The sequence below is a fragment of the Cottoperca gobio genome, chromosome 5, assembly GCF_900634415.1.
Source record: "Cottoperca gobio chromosome 5, fCotGob3.1, whole genome shotgun sequence".
NCBI classification, from domain to species: domain Eukaryota; kingdom Metazoa; phylum Chordata; class Actinopteri; order Perciformes; family Bovichtidae; genus Cottoperca; species Cottoperca gobio.
Genome location: NC_041359.1, coordinates 7,304,901 through 7,321,645, shown reverse-complemented (window position 1 = coordinate 7,321,645; position 16,745 = coordinate 7,304,901). Strand labels below are relative to the sequence as shown.

The 16,745-nt window shown below is 42.0% G+C and overlaps 1 protein-coding gene across 1 annotated transcript in view; it reads right to left on the bottom strand.

The window, feature by feature from the left end:
- Positions 1-16,422, bottom strand: part of LOC115008342 (cadherin-4-like) — a 207,244-nt gene extending 190,822 nt beyond the window's left edge. The window contains 3 exon segments of the mRNA XM_029431890.1: positions 1,739-1,850; positions 8,671-8,724; positions 16,406-16,422. Coding sequence (XP_029287750.1) covers positions 1,739-1,850; positions 8,671-8,724; positions 16,406-16,408 — 169 coding nt within the window. The 5' untranslated portion in view covers positions 16,409-16,422.
- Positions 16,423-16,745: the final 323 nt, after the last annotated feature.

The following is a 16,745-nucleotide window of genomic DNA, read 5'->3' as shown; positions in this document are numbered from 1 at the left end:
GACAGTTTCAGGCTATACATATTGTGGAGTTAGTATTAAAGGCTTCCTCCTGCTTTGTATCCCACTGTCTAGAACACAGACCTTCAGTAAGGCTAGCCCCCGCACATTCATCACTGCATGAGGACTTACTGTAAGCTGCTGCAGCCCCTGTTTGAGTAGCCAGTTGGGAGGACAGAACGGCTCTCAGATTGATTTTCATGAAGAACAAACACAGAGACCGACCAAATGAAAGCAAGAGACTGGAAGCAAAGGTAATAAGGGATCAGAGCAGGAGCTGATGTAGCACATAAGGTTAATCACATTGATGCAGTTGAGCTTTGCTGTAACCTTTTTCTTTTAAAAAACCTAATATGTACAGCAGGACACAATATTCCCCCCCCCCCCCCCCCCCCCCGAGACAGACGTGCGTGTAACACACACACACGGAGGAGGACCCAACATACTTTATCTATCTAGTCACATCACTCTCTGTTAACATTGTTTGGGTCTGGAGGGACGCCTCAGCCCATTTCCGAACAGGCAGAAGCCTCGAGCCCCGGAGCCCCTTCAGGCCGACTCGCTCTCCACTGACTGGCTGCACTGTCCTTGTCAGCCTCCTAAATAACAAAATAGCCTCCAGATTAAGTCAATTGTTTTGCTCGCAGCCGGAAAATGCTCAAACAGCTGTTACAATGAGAATGCCATTTCCTCCTGGCAAACAGCATTTCTACGTATTAATGGACAAACATTTGGCTATAAAAGCAACGTGTCAAGGGAGCGCTGAGCCTGTTGTACACGCAGTACAATATGTTAGAGGAAGAAAATTGCGGAACAACTAATATTGTGCCTCTGACTAAAACCAAGTTATGAAAATCTGCAAAATGCTGAAGCACTCTTCATCCTGGGGGTCATATCTTTATTGTAGTTTAGAGGTTTCGATATAATGTTCTATGTTATAGAAGCACATCAAGTTCAATTCAAAGGTTTTGTTTATCTGTGAATTATGAAAATTGCGACCCTAGGATGTGAATTAGAGGGTTTTTTCCCATTATAGCAAAGATTCACCAGCAAATAAAAGACACACTGTGAAGAAACATCATTTCAAATGGCAGGATATGAGCCTCACGGTAGATACAGCACACTGCCTGCTCGGAAAAGAAATGGAGCGAATGAAAACAGAATTGAATTCCTCCGAAAAACAGAAAGAATAAAAGGACTGGAACATGTATTACACTGAACAGTGGGGAATAAAGTAAAAGTGTTGGGCTTCCAGCTGCAAACGTGCAGAGTATGGAACAGCCATTTAAATGAGTCTGCTTTGTCAGCCGGCTGCTTCATCAATCAATAAAATAAATGATTTATTGTTTTTTTTACAGCAATCAGTGTAATTTAGATGTTCATTCAGCAATGAAACTCCATATCCAACGACAACTTTCGATCAAAATGCATTACACGCCTGCTGTCACGTTAGGTTTAATAACATCCCAGGGGTTTCTCAACTCAAGCTGCAACACAACTGGATCGCTCTGCTTGAACATGTGCAAGTCTGGGCTCAAGATGAGCTGCTTATGTTGCACAGCCACAACCAGAATGTTCTTTAGCAGTGGTGGAGAGCCACGCTCCATAATATGTGTCTCCCCACACGTATAGAGAGAAACACTCACTCACTCAATCACACTATGAGGTGTGGGGACACATCTGGGCAGAGATGAGAAAATATCAGCTGTCAATAAAGGAGATCCAGCAGCGGCAGGCTTACCTTTGAGAATGCTCTGGCCATGCAGTACGTCTCTCGAGACAATCACTGTGTAGAAGTTCTGGGAGAAGCCGGGTCTGCATGGGGGTTTGAGGGGCTGGCCTGCCTTACTTCCCTGAGGAACAAAACAAGACGGGCTGTTAAGCATCGGCAAATCGACTCGCAGCCACAGGGTCACAAGCTGATCCTGCAGCTTTTTCAGACTCATATTGAACCTCACAGTCTCTCTGGGTGCACTGAGTGATTTGCTTCAGACGACAGCACTTGGACCGCCACAGTGTGTAATAATAACCGTCATTATCCCCGTTACAGATGTTACCATCATGGTCATCATATGTTGGGGATACAAGTCCAGATAATGACATCAATGTGTATAAAGATGACAACTGTAACCAGCAGGAAATGTTTCCTCCTAAACATCCATACTGCATGCTGACTGGAGTGAGAGAGAGAGCACGAAGAGTGTGCATGTGTGAAAGAAACCAAATGCATTGAATTATACTGTTGATGTATAGGCATCGTTCTTCCAGCAGGCATTTCATTCTCTACAGAATGCACTTACGGCAATACAGCTCATTCATTACATCAATTTGTGTTAATAAAGGAAATATGGTACATTTTGCTGCATTATACAGGCAACTCAATATTGCCCTTGCTGCACATCAACAACACATTACTACTGCATACAACTGGGAAACAAAGCTGATTTTAAAGCATTAATTAAGTTTGGAAAAAAAGTAAGCTAATCATAATTTGTCCCTAAAAACATCTTTCTTAAATAAGCACTGGACCAAATAACCAAGTCGTTAACTGAGCCATTAATCCACGAGATGTAGAAAAGGAGAAATGACAGTGCGTAAAGGTGCGTAAACCAAGTTAATCGCAGCCAACAGAAAGAGAAGCCCCTCCAGAAAGCACTGTCCTCTGCAATAATGCACTGCAGTTTATTTAGCAGAGAGGATGGGGAGGCTAGCGAACAGAGTTTTCTAAGACTTTTTTCCACCACACTTAGACAAAACATATTGTTGACCTTAAACGTTGCCGACTGAAACTCTATTACACGCATCATGCTGTCTTTAGCGCAACGCTGCGGGGGAAAGTGAGCCTCTCACAGACACTTTCTGTGGGCTCATGCAGCGCGAGGCAAAGCCCCAAGTAAGCACTACAGCAGTGCAGCACTTCCACTCTACCGTTAGCCGAAAAGACGTGTAGAGAAATCAACTCATCTTACCGAGGATGCGCCCACAAGTAAGGTGCACGCCAGGATGACGCAGCCAACGTTCATCTTTGCAAAATCGCGTGTTAGGAAAAAAGAGGAAAAGATGAGTCTTCTTCGCCAAATGCACCTCAGTAAATTCCCGGAGCCTTGTTTCTTCTTCTCGGATGCTGAGTGAACGACCGTCCCTACTTGTCTGGCGCAAAAGTGGCGCTGAGACAGAGGTGCTGCGCTCCGTCCGGAGGAAGCCGGTGCCCATTGGATGACAGCGTCACTACAACCCCTCCCACCGCACGGCGGAGCAGCAGACATGGCAGTGTGCACTATCCGAGCTTCAAATCACTCCCTGTGATAATACCACGCACACTTCTGGGATCTATTAGGAAAAAATGCATTTTCCAGGCTATTTAGATTCATATTTTCACTTCAGTTGGAGCAAAGGCGGGTCCGGCGGTGTGAGTGACGAGCAACCATCCGAGTCTTTTCATGTGTCCATCAGCTAACTGGAGTCTATTTCACACCCCAGTTACCCCCTCTGCCCCTGATCCGCGGTATAAGTACGCCAAGAGCTGCAGAGTTATGAGCTTTTTATTAAAGCTACTATGATAGACCACTGCGGGATAAGAATGTAAGGTTCAAGTGAAATAAAAGTCCAACGAATCAGTAGCCTGTGTAATGACCTGCAGGAAATATTTAAATGTTGCCAAATCATTTGGTCCCAAAAAAATTTTAAGAGAAGGCTGAAACAATTGTTTATTTTGTGGGCTTATTCCATTTATTGTTACATGTGATAAATTGTCTGTGCCTTTAACTGCTCACAATTTAATAATGTTGACATTTCCAAAGCCCCAGATCAGCGGCTCAATTTCCATATCTGAGAGGTCATGACAATTTAATCCCATCAAAAGGAATAGGACATTATTGCAGTGTCAATCAACAGAGCCCAGCGTCTGCCTCTGTCACTGCCATTCACTTTGCTGCTTTATTCTCACCACCAACTCCCACAATATAAAAACCCCGTCTCTGAACAGTATTTTTTCCTCTTTCATTTTCTTTCCTTTAAACGGTATCTTCAAAATAAACAGCTTGAGGCTGATAATTAAGATGTACTCCTAATCTAGTTGACTACAGCTCAGTGGTTGTTTCTGTCCAGAGGGCAGAATTTTTTAAGGTCAGAGATATCAGAAATACACTCCACTCATCTCCCTTCAGGACATTTTGCTTTTTGCTTTTATAATACCCTGGAATACAAGTCTGCAGAGGAACTGTATGACAAGGATTCAAAACTCACGCCTTGTACAATGAACAATGACTGTAATAAATAACGTCACATCTTTGTATCCATCACTGTCATTTCCTGAAAGGAAGGAGGATCAAAAAGGAAAAGAGCTCCGAGTTCCAAATTGTCTGAGAGTGCTGAATATGGCACGTCCTCAAGTGAAGAATACATTGCTACTATATTTTCCAGTATACATAGGTTAGATAAGGCTGTGCACATGCTGTTTTAGCTTTACACCTATTTGCTAACAACAGTACAGTGCATAAAGTGATCATGGCCGTCCCGACCGATTCTCTGCTCAGTATATTGCGCGTGGCTCGAAGGTACCCTGTCAGTTTCGTAACGCAAGTAAACTATTCCTCTCAAGTATCGAGCATTTGCCTAATAAAAACACCATCTGGGCACTTGAAGTGAATTGGTTTAAGGCTGTGCTGAATTATTAAACAAATCTTACAAAATGGTCCCAGTTCTCCTTTTTACAGGGGGAAAGACGTTACGACAGGAACACCTTAACATCGACTACACAGGCTGACAAATTCTCCTTAACATTTGTTTGAATCACTTTTACTCTTCTAGTCGTTTGTGAAGAATTACATGTCACTCCTAATTTCTTCCTTTCTCTTTTTTGGTTTGGTTGGATTCCACAAGCCGAACTTATTAAGTGACAATTCTTTCATTCATAAATTTTGCTTTGACAAATTTACAACAGCACCGTTCTTTTTGTATAGCATTTATCACCAAGGCACAAAATGTGTAAAGGCTCATTGGGAATTTAATGATCCTTCCTGCATACATTAGGGCCGACCAGTAGTCGATCATTTAGGTCTGATACCAGCATAATTAGGGAAGACATTTATACATGATATACTTGTTGCTCAGCTTTAACCCTAACAGGGCCAGCGTGCACGCCGGTGTTCCACCCCACAGGGTTTGCATGTGAACCGATGATAGTGGTGTATCTCACTATCACTCGACATATTAATAGCTCTGATCCTGATCTGCAAAATGAGCCATCACACTTGGTTCCAAGCGACATGTGCACAGCATGTATGGCTGTGTCTCGTTCTACTTCATGGGGGAAGAGGCTGTGAACTGCAATTGTTATTGATTGTTTGGGACTGTTTTGGACACAAGTCACTTTGTAGGTGTTGATTCTTCACCCCCATAAAGTCAGACAGGTCAGTCACATGCTCTGACTCGAGTAAAACCTGAGTAAAAGGTACTTTATATAAATGTCAACAAGTCCTAAATATATATTAATGACTAAACACGTTGTTTGCCCTCTAGAGCATTTTCTCATCTGAGGGTAACTTTGTTGAGGCTAAGGAATGCTTCGTTGTCATGGTTGCAGTAATAACTATGTGGTTAAGGAACAATCTTTATTGACCTTTCCACCCCAACCTGCTTCCTCTACAATAACATGACATCTTGCTTTGTTCCCATCATAATTACTGTGGCTGTGTCACTTGAACATATCGGTATGTTGGTTTGGGACACTGATGATAATGTTCCAATTTCAGGAATGTGACTTATTGGTTAAGAGTATAGTTTCTGCAGGTTCCACCAAAAACCAGTCATATTCACTGGTTGGGTGGTTTACTGTTTTACAATGAGTTATACTTTTTTAGACCTTCAGAATTCTAATAAAATGCATCTCATCATGGAATCTTTCAAGGCCCACCTAAAATCTACGTGTGTATAATGCATCATACACACATATATATATATATATATATATATATATATATACTAAGGAAGCTATTGGCAGCCCTGGTTATCTATGTGGGGGAAACGTGCAGAGATTTTGAGAGGTTGATAAGTAGAAGTAGCATAAAAACACAGCCGAGGACTGAGAGGCTTAATAACATTTCTGACTACTCATGAAGCAGATCTTAATGTTACAAGTTTATACGTGTTTTTATCTCATTAGCATCACTGAGAGCCGTATGCACTCCAGTCAGTCAGTGCAGAGGCATTTCACTGCTCTGTGGCTTTGTCTGATCAAACATTCACTGAGGAGAATCTAATTAGCAAAAGGAAGAAAATGTGTGTTGTCCATACATGCTTGTGAATATGTACACCTTCGCTGTTAATTTGCACTCAAGAAATTCTTCTATTGTTGGCATTGTTTAAAGCTTGTTATAGATGCTGGATCATATGCTATAAACCTGCCAGCTCACTATTAATTACTCAGACTGAGAATGTTGCTGATCAGATCACACTTTGACAGATTGTTATTAATTGTTATTAATTGTTATTTATTGTAATTATTGTTATACTGTACACATAATTCCATCCCCATGAATGCACAGTGGGACATAAGCTGTGTGTGTGTGATGTGAACTTTGCTTTGAACAGACATTTTCACAAGGTGTAAGAGCCGCACAGAGTTCATCTCTGCAGCGCTCACAGCGATGCCACTGATGATGCAACTATTGCACCGTTGTCAACTGTGCAGGGAATAGTACGACTTGCCTTCAATGTGAAACTGTCCTCATTGCTGACCAAGGAGAAAACTTCACAGACATTTCCAGAGTTATATGACACCACAGTAAAATTAACCAAACTCTCCTGAGTAATTTACTCTTTCAGGCAGAGAGAGAGGGAGCGGGAGAGGACAGAGAGAGGGAGAGAGAGAGAGGATAGAGACAGAGAGAGAGAGAGAGAGAGAGAGAGAGAGAGAGAGAGAGAGAGAGAGAGAGACAGAGACGACAGAGACACAGACACAGACAGAGACAGAGAGAGACACAGACAGAGACAGAGAGAGAGAGAGAGAGAGAGAGAGGATAGAGCGAGAGAGAGAGAGAGAGAAAGAGAGAGAGGATAGAGCGAAAGAGAGGGAGAGAGAGAGAGAGGAGAGAGAGAGCGAGAGGATAGAGGGAGAGAGACAGAGAGGGAGAGAGATAGAGGGATTAAGATAGAGTTCGTGATAAGAGATAGAGAGATCTATAGATATAGAGAGATATCTAGAGACTATATCGTCTTCTCTCCTCTCTCTCTCCCTCGAGATCTTCCCATCTCATCTAGAGAGAGACAGCTCGATATAGATTATAGAGAGATAGAGCGAGAAGCGAGAGCGAGATATATGCCTAGATCGATAGATAGAGATAGATTTATAGCTATTCCTTCTCGTCTCTCTCTCTAGTTCTCTCGACGATATCTCTCTCTCTCTCTCGAGATTTCTATTTCTCTCTCTCTATTCTCGACTATGGAGATTATAGAGAGCTAGATAGAGAGATTCTCTATATCGCTATCTAGAAGAGCTCTTTCTCTTCTTTCTCTCTCTCCTCTCTCGCTCTCTCTTTCCTCTCCCTCTCTTCCTCTCTCCTCTCTCTCGCTTTCTCTCTTTCTCTCTCTCTCCTCTCTGTCTCTCTCTGCTCTCTTCTCCTCTCTCTCTTTCTCTTCTCTTCTCTCCCTCTCTCTCTCCTGCTCTCTCCTCTCTCTGCTCGCCTCTCTCTCCTGCTCTCTCTCCTCTCTCCTCTTCTCTCCTCTCTCTCGTCGCTCGCTCTCTTCTCGCTCGCTCTCGCTCTCTTCGCCCTCTCTCTCTCTCGCTCGCTCCGCGCTCTCTCGCAGCTCTCTCGGCTCTCGTCCCTCGCGCGGAGAGAGCAAATGTACAGTAAAAATAGTTATTTTTTCTACACTATGCAACTGTTTTAGAATCATGTTGTTGTGTGTGCAATTAAACACAATATCTGTGGAATATAATATATCATGGCAGCACCAAGTGTAGTAAGCACTGAAAGGTCATCTTCAGTACTACTTACAATATATTGTAAGATAAACATAAACATAAATATTTCCATATAGTGAGTAGCGTGCTTTAACAATAATTTATGAGTGATTTTTCCCTGAGGATTCAGGCTGACGCAGTTTGCAGAGTCTGCATTTTAAATTGATGCACAGCGAGAAACTGAAAAGAGAAAAAGAAAGGTAGGCTCAACTAAACTGCAACACAAATTCTGCACAAACTCCACAACACTGAATCCTCTCAGAAACTTCTGTTTTGTTTTAACCAGCAGCTCCTAAATGAATGAAATATTGATATGTGCACAACAGAAATGCCTGAAGACCACAGGAAGCAAAGGATCCGTCAGTAAAAGACCAAAGTAAACATTTACTCAACACCTAGAGAGGAGAAAATGATGTAAAATAAATATAAAGCAATTTCACCCCTGATCTGAGTTTTTAATATAGCTAAGATTAGATAATATTTCTGTTCCAGTGAGCTTCAAACATATTTCAATACAACTGTGCAGCAGCTCCTCCACAGAGTGCCGACCGGCAGAATCCACATGACAGGGTAAAAACAATTGGCAATTAGTTTTTGTTTATTTGACAATTCATTTAAAAAAAGACACTTACATGGTTACAACACTAATCAACATGCACAATTAAAAAACCATCAAGGATAACACAAGAAATAAAAGAAAGCACTTTTACCAGCGTCAGATTTGCTGCCCTGGACCTGGTGTTGTGCCTGTGAGCCTCTCTGACCTGCAGGAAGAAGTTTAATAAGTCATTTGGAGCTACACCATTAATAATTTTGTCATAGTTTTAACTGTGTCACTCTGACTCCACAGGGAGTCGGTTTAGCTGCATGAACTGGTTCCTGTGTGGCTTCATTGACCGAGACCTAAGACCACTCTGATCAATTTATTTTGGGAGACCTTTTATCTTCCAGAGCTTGGGAAGACTACAGTACCATCTGTCATCTCACACTTTGATCACTGCAACTCCCTCCTCGCTGCACTGCCTACATGAGCCATCCGACCTCTACAGCTCATCCAGAATGCAGCAGCACTACTGTTCTTCAAACTATCCCAGTTCTCCCACACTACACCGCTCCTCCGCTCCCTTCACTGGCTACCAGTGGCGGCCCAAATCTGTTTCAAGACTCTGGTGCTGGCCTACCGTGCTTTGAATGGATCAGCCCCTTCCTACATCCAGGCCATGGTCGAACCATACACCCAGCATGTTCACTTCGCTCTGCGTCGACCAATCGGCTCGCCACTCCCTCACAGCGAGTGGGACCCAGATTTCCCTCAAACAAAACCACCTGTTTGCTATCCTGGCTCCAAAATGGTGGAATGACCTCCCCATTGATGTGAGGACAGCAGACAGTCTTCACACCTTCCGGCGCAGACTGAAAACTCTCCTGTTTCGACTGCACCTCGACGGAAACAAAAGTAATTATAAATAGATGTGTTCTTTGTATGTTGCACTTACATTGGTTTGGCTTATTTGTAGCTAATGGTTTAATTAATATTCTATTGTTTCTGTATGTTGCACTTTTGTTTTATTTGAAGCTGTTGTTCTGCACTTAAAGGATTTTACCTGTTTGAAGTTAAAGTACTTGCAGGATTCTTGCTGTTCGGAGTTGTATCCTCATGATTGTTTGCACTTATTGTAAGTTGCTTTGGACAAAAGCGTCGGCTAAATGAACTGTAATGTAATACCAGGATGTGCTCGTCTAATCAAAGAGGCATTGGATTATGGTGGATGTCGCAAGTTTCTGACTTTCCCTATCAGGAACAGTGGGCCTCGTTCACCGAGCGCTCTGAAAAAGACAATTCTTCTTAAAACTCTTTTCAAATGATTTTTTTGTTGTGTTCATTTATTTGCCGAAACCTTCGTTTGGGCAATTATGATTAAATTCTCCAAACTTTTCTTTTCAATTTCTGAATTGAACCCTACAGTCTTGTGCGCTTCCACTTTCAGGGCCGTACAAGTAACTGACGGAGGTTTTAACAGAAATGTCATTCCCCTTAAAATGAATTTTGAAATCCAGAACTTTGTTGAATCTGAGTTTGGAACCAAACGGAATTGATTTTGTTTTCCCACGGTGTAAGGAGAGTTTATTATCAGAGACATGCACTGATGCTGCTCACTAAGCCAATGGGTCAGTTTTTATCACAGACTATAAGACTGTGGACCCAAAGTAATGACACACGGACTCATATTTAACACAGAGGTATGAGCCCCTGCAGATGCCTGTATCACTAACCTTTTGACTACCATTTCAATATACCATGATTGCCTGATAGGTGCACAGAGAGTGGCCTGACGGTGATGGATGACGGTGGATGTCATTTGATTTTCATTTGAACCGGAACATCCGAATCTACTGCGCCTAATTAACCTCTCCTGTCTGTTTCCAGTTGGCAGACTTCCACAGCCATGTGGAGGGGAAAGGAATCTAAAGCAGCTCACCCACAACATATTTCACACACAATTTAAATTGTAGGCATGTGTCACAACTGTAGATTTGCTAAGAAATATCCTCAGAGTTAAAGTTCAATGCATGATACCAACTCCTCTAGAAATACATTTACTTTTATATATTTATATTCATATGCTTTTCCAATTGCATATATTAGTAGAGAAATGCAATTGCTGCCAATATGATGTTCCCTGCCAAGTGTAAGAAGCACTTCATTTTGTACCACAGACATGTGGTAAGATGGATGTTGGGCATACAAAGCACAGGACATTGACTCTGAAAACTGAGGCTGGAATCCGACGTCTGGCGTGTGGTTCGATTCAAGAAGCAAAAGCACGTGTTAGGGTCAACAAGTACATCATCATATCTAGAAGAAGCGTTGATGGTACAGCGCTGGAAGATTTTTAAAGCATTTTGATACAACAGAACCAGAAATATATTCTTCTTCCTTGTCATAACCTGGCGCTTGCATTACCCACAATGCATATCGGCTGCCGGTTCAACAGTTGTCTTATAGATCTAGGTGCGTCATACTAGTAGCGGCTAATGTAGCCTTGAAGAGCTAGCCCCATGCAAGAGAAGAGGAGCGGGCGACACCCCTAGATGTTTTTTATTTTTAAACTTGCAGTCGGCACAGACTCAAGTGACATCACTTGAGGCAAGAGATTTCATGCGTCCCCTGGAGTCGCAAAAGGTCTTCTACAACTTTGTTTACATATGCAGGTAAACAGCCATTAATGTGTATAATCTGTAGAGTTCTCCTCTAACTAAGAAGCTATACTGCAGACGAGACTATATACTGTAGGGATGTGCTGTATGTATTCTCTCAAAGGTTGTTTTGTGTGTGTGCAAACTGATATTTCAATGTTTAAAAAATATTCTTGGAAAGCTGTACTCTCTAATGGCACTGTAATTACTCTTATTACACACTGTGTAGTTGCATTAGGCAAAATCATACTTGCTTAAGCAAAGAAATGCAAGCACAGCTTTTACATGGCTGCATTGTGCAGCATTACATGGGGTGGGGGGGCTTAATTAATAAAAGAAGCAATCTTGAGGGAAATTCTATTCAATAACGACAGACCCACAAGTTTTAACTGTCTCTGGGAAGAAAGAAAAAAATGCAATAACACATAAAACTGTTGTGTGAATAATTCAGAAGCAGAATGCATAAATAGTGGATTAGGCTTGATTTAATTATGTCTGTGTGAAAGCAGAGCTTGGCGTTAAACAAACAAACACAGGCAACCGGAATGAAGCAGTTCAGCACCCAAGTGGCAAGGCCTTGCAAAGGAGCCAAAAGCAGGCTTCTGTGGAGATCAAACGCAACCAGCGGCATTTAACTAGGGCCAGACAGAGAGACAGGTACAATAGACTCAGCTCCTCTTTTATTGTTGCGTAGAGAATTGGATGTGATTCTCTCACAGGAGTGTATCCAACACAATTTTCATGGGAACATCATTGTATTGTTTACTTCATAACACTATCTTCTGTACGCTCATGTGCACACATCAGGTGATATTTATTTCACTTTGATAGAAAACCAGTTTACCATGCAATGCCGGCATAATGATGGAGCTCTGTCTCCCTGAAAACTTCAAATCTATGCCTTTTATAGAGTTGGAAATGTATGCATGCTTGCTGCATACATTTCCAACATCCTTTATCTGGTGCAGAATGCAGTCAGCACACTGGCCTTTATTGATTTGCTGTAAGCAAATATTAGAAATGGAATATGAATAGCCGCATTACCATGGAAATAAGACTGCATGGGGGAATATGGTCACAGCATTAACATCTTCATGGGCCCTCATGATTCTCAAGCAAAAATGGATCACATCACATCATTCAGAGCAACTATTTCGACCCTGATAAGACTGCAGTTCATTTGCGATTGGCACAAGGCCTGAATGAGAGCAGATGTAGCAAACCTGAGAGGGATATGAAGAAATGTGAACTGATTGCAGAGTTATTCTCTGGGCAATGGAAACCAATATGAGGGGCCAACAGTAAGCTCCGTCTACATGGGCTGAATGGCTGATTGAGTTCAGGTGGAAGAATGGACTTGGCAGCAGGGAAGGGAACACCCCTTTCATCCACAGCCATCCACTTTCATTACAACACACCTTTTAAACCAGCAGCACATAATCACACCTGAAACCTGATCAGAGGGGGAAAAATTGCTGCTATTCACAAGTTGCATTATTCAAAACTTCCAGCCATATCTGCATTGTGCCTACAATGCATTCAAAGATGTAAAAGTTGGACAATTTGATTTATGCTAATGTGACTTCACTTTTATTGTTGTCCTTGCATTCAATTTTCCAGCTTCCATAATGCAAGCGTTGCCATCTTTTTACAAACCATGTTCTATTTGCAAATGTTGAAATTAATGGATTCCTCATGCCAGGAGCCTCCTGTAGCATCTCCCATTGGCGAGACAGTTAAAACTGTGTGTGGGTGTCATACATCTTACCCTATTTGAATTTGCACTGCCCTCTGTGTCTCCTTCCAGGTAGATATATGAAATATTGACTGTTCTCATCTGGGCCTGCAGCCTCCACCCCCCATTAAACCACCACCCCCAGCGACTCTGCTATCAAAGTGCTGGCGCAGCAAAGTGGAGAGAGGAAGGAGTGGAGCAAGAAGCAGATATATGGGGAGGGGTTAGCAGAAAGGCAGGCACTCATGAGAAAAAATATGTTAATCACTAAGGGAGGGAGAGGAGCAGTCGCCAATTATGTGTAAACAAAAAAATCATGTGGGGTGCTATTAAAATCAACAGGACCTATAATAATTGAGAGAATATGAAAATGTGGATAGAAATGGAAAGCAAATGACAAGAAAGGAAGGAAAGTTGTCTGTGAAAGGGGAAAAAAAACCTCTCCAGCAATGTGAATGTGAAGAGTTCTGGCACCGAGGGTGTGACAAGACAGCTGATTGTGCAGTAAGTGGTAATTATACACCCCAGTCTGCGTTCTACTGCTGAGTGACAAATAGTCTTCTTGCTGTACACTCGCCTATTTTACCATCTCTGAAGCAAAGCAGGGAAGCATTAGTGGTGAGGCTGCGGCTGTATGACCATTCTGGGTGTTAAAAAAACAAAAACACGCTTGGTCTGTCATTAAGCCGTTCTCAGTACAGTACATTCAGCTGCAGGGACAAAGGCAGTTGTCAGCAGCAAAGACAATCATGTATGCCCAGGCTTTGTCTCCAATTGAAAATGAGAGTGGACAAAGGTAGAGCTCCAGTGGCCTGCCCAACGATGATGACAGGGCATCACACATAGAAAGCAACACGGTGCACAAATAGATGAGCTTGAATAGAGGAGAGAAATAAAAGTTGACATACGAGACATCTTCATGGGAAAGAAAGCGTGGAAGTGAGAAAAGCACAGAGTTAGCAAGACTGCAGCGTCAATTCTGTGTCAGACTGTGTGCTTAATACAGTCTTCGCTTATTTTCCAATCATGATGAAATCAGGGAGAGGTAGGACTATGAATAAGGATCACCCATCACATATACTGTATCTTGATGGGATCCCAAGCAACACCAGTCTTATCGGGGCAGAACTCAGACAAATGAGGCATTTTACAGCAGTTATGAAATGACTGCTGTAATAGGGTTGCTATTAAATTAAATGTCAAAATTGGATTTTTCAGCAGAGGACCAGTTTAGAGATATTTCGAGGCAAGATTTCCCAAAATGCTTTGTTCTGCTTCATGGCTCGAAGACATGGGTCAAATAAGCCTACTGTTTTGCTTCAGAGTATGTTAGACAAAGAACATTTTATCATGAAAAGCAACCATTTTGCATCGACTAAATGTTTGAAAATCTTCTGCAACAGCAGGTGTTGACACTGTTTGCCTTTGCAACGTGTTTAATATTAATTCAGCAGATTAACAGCTCATCACTAGCGGAGTCTGATTTATATTTATTCTGAGACATAAATTTAAGCAGTTTTGTTTCTAAATTATAAATAAGAAAATAGAAATAGAGTTATTTAATTTTAAATATATATATTTTAGTGGACTGATGGTCAAAATGAACGTAATAAATACATACTGTATGTGAATATTAATCTCCTCGCAGACTACGCTCAAATTGAACCATGGTTAGTTCCTCGAGTGAAACGTTTTTTGGATGGTTCGGTCTTTCTGAGCAATTACAGGAAGTTCTGGCAGGCTATCGTCCCGTTATACGAGTAGCGTACTTTGGGGAAAGTTTAGAGTGTAGCAAGTGTGTGCTAGAGTGAGAGAGAAAGATTTATGTTGATGCAGACAGCTGTTGGCGATCAGGGCAGGGGAGAAATTAACAGTAAAGTTGTCGAGTGATAGTTAATGGACATTATAGGTTTCAGTTTGTCTTTGTATAAACACTGCATCTCCTGAAGACCAAAGTAAAGTGCCCGTGTCTACGTCTATATACGTACGTTGAGGCTGTACGAGAGGACAAGAGAGCCCGTCTACAAACTAATAACTTCAGAATATGGTGATGGCCTAGTGGTCTAGTGTACGCCTTCCAAACAATACCAGGCTGCCACCATTGTACCCCTGAGCAAGGTACTTAACCCTGAGTTGCTCCAGGGAGACTGTCCCTGTACTTAGTTCAATGTAAGTTGCTCTGGATAAGAGTGTCTGCTAAATGACCTCTAATATAAATATTATTTTAGAGGTTACTTTACTTTCCCCGGGCAAACGTTAATGTCCAGTCCTGTAGATGTGTCATGTAGAGTTCTTTAGTGCTCACATGAAATACACAAACACAAAACTTCGTTCAGACTTTCAGGTGCACAAAGGCTCTTAATCAAACATAAAACTTTTAAATATGCTGCACACCCTCACAGGTGTTTTCAGTTTGGTATGAATGATTATACAGTAAGTATGGATGAAATATGAAGATATCAATGCATTAATAATGATAAATATGTAGGGCAGCCACTTATTCCACAAGTGAAGTTCAAACATTTCAGAACTAACACCAACACCAAACTGATTATCGGCCGCTGGTTAATGTCGGTGAGCGTCTGTCGGCCTAGTCTTTGTGGTGTGTGCCGCACGGTCGGGACATTTCGGCCCTGCCGATAGTCTCCGCCACTGGTTCGTCATGTTGACTCGGTGGCAAAGACTGTCGGTCAAATCCCTTTCATTGGCTGCTCAGCTTCAGTGAATCAGACCACAAGGGAAGAGGAAAACAAACGACTACAGTCGAGAGGGCACACACAGCGGCTCTTTTAATTTAAAATCTTCATCTCATCTGATCATTCCAATACATGAATATGTTTACAGCGACCATCTGGAATGAAGATAACTGGTGAGCGAGAGTGAAAATGTTGCTCTGTTTTAATGTGTGCATCATAACAACGGCTTGTATATTTACACTCATAGGTCTTCCAGTTTCCCTTTCCTAAAGACGTATACAGACTACCTGCTGCTATTGAGACTTATCTCCTCTCACCCAGCTCTCGCGCAGGAACGTATGTGCTAGTTTGCCGTTGGCTGTAGTCCTTGCAGTGTGTCCAAATGCAACTTTTAGGCCAAGACACAGTCAACATGAGGCGATGCAACATGAGGCGATGCAACATGAGGCGATGCAACATGAGGCGATGCAACATGAGGCGATGCAACAGTCGGCTCCGTCGCCACTTGTTCTTTGAAATCTGTTTGGTGTGTCTGGGCTTTAAAACGTAACTTCTTTTAATTAATTCAAACCCTGGGACACATAATGGAACTGAACCATCGTCAATAAAATGAGTTTAACCTGTGCTTTTAAAACACAGGTCAAATGTCTGCTGTGTAAACGGTCTGTTGTCACTATAAGACGGTTGCAACAGCCTTGAGCCAGCACTGAGAAGAGGTCTAATCAAGCTACGTGAAAACACATGTGTAAGTGTACAATTAGTCTGCCTGAAATAAAATACAGCTAATTAATAAAAGTGAAATAAACAACAACTTACCATCTCAAAAGCTGTTTTCTCTTTTAAGTTAAATAAAATACTTAAAACAAAGCATTAATCTCACCCGAGTTGTTTGTTCAAGTACTGTATGTTTCTCGAGTGCTGCGGTAGCATGCCTGACTGTTACTCTTGATTCACATACTCTCCTGTCAAGTTCTTGAAAGCCGTCAGTCACAGAAAGAATTTTTCATACTGTCTTTTTGGGCTTAGTCATCTTGGCCTCTTGGCAGATGGTTCTGTCCGTCAACTTTTGCAGTGAAGAGTTCAGGAGTCTTTGCATTTGTTTCCCTTCTAACTCTAGCAGACACACTGTTTCAACAGAGACTGAAACTAACTAACC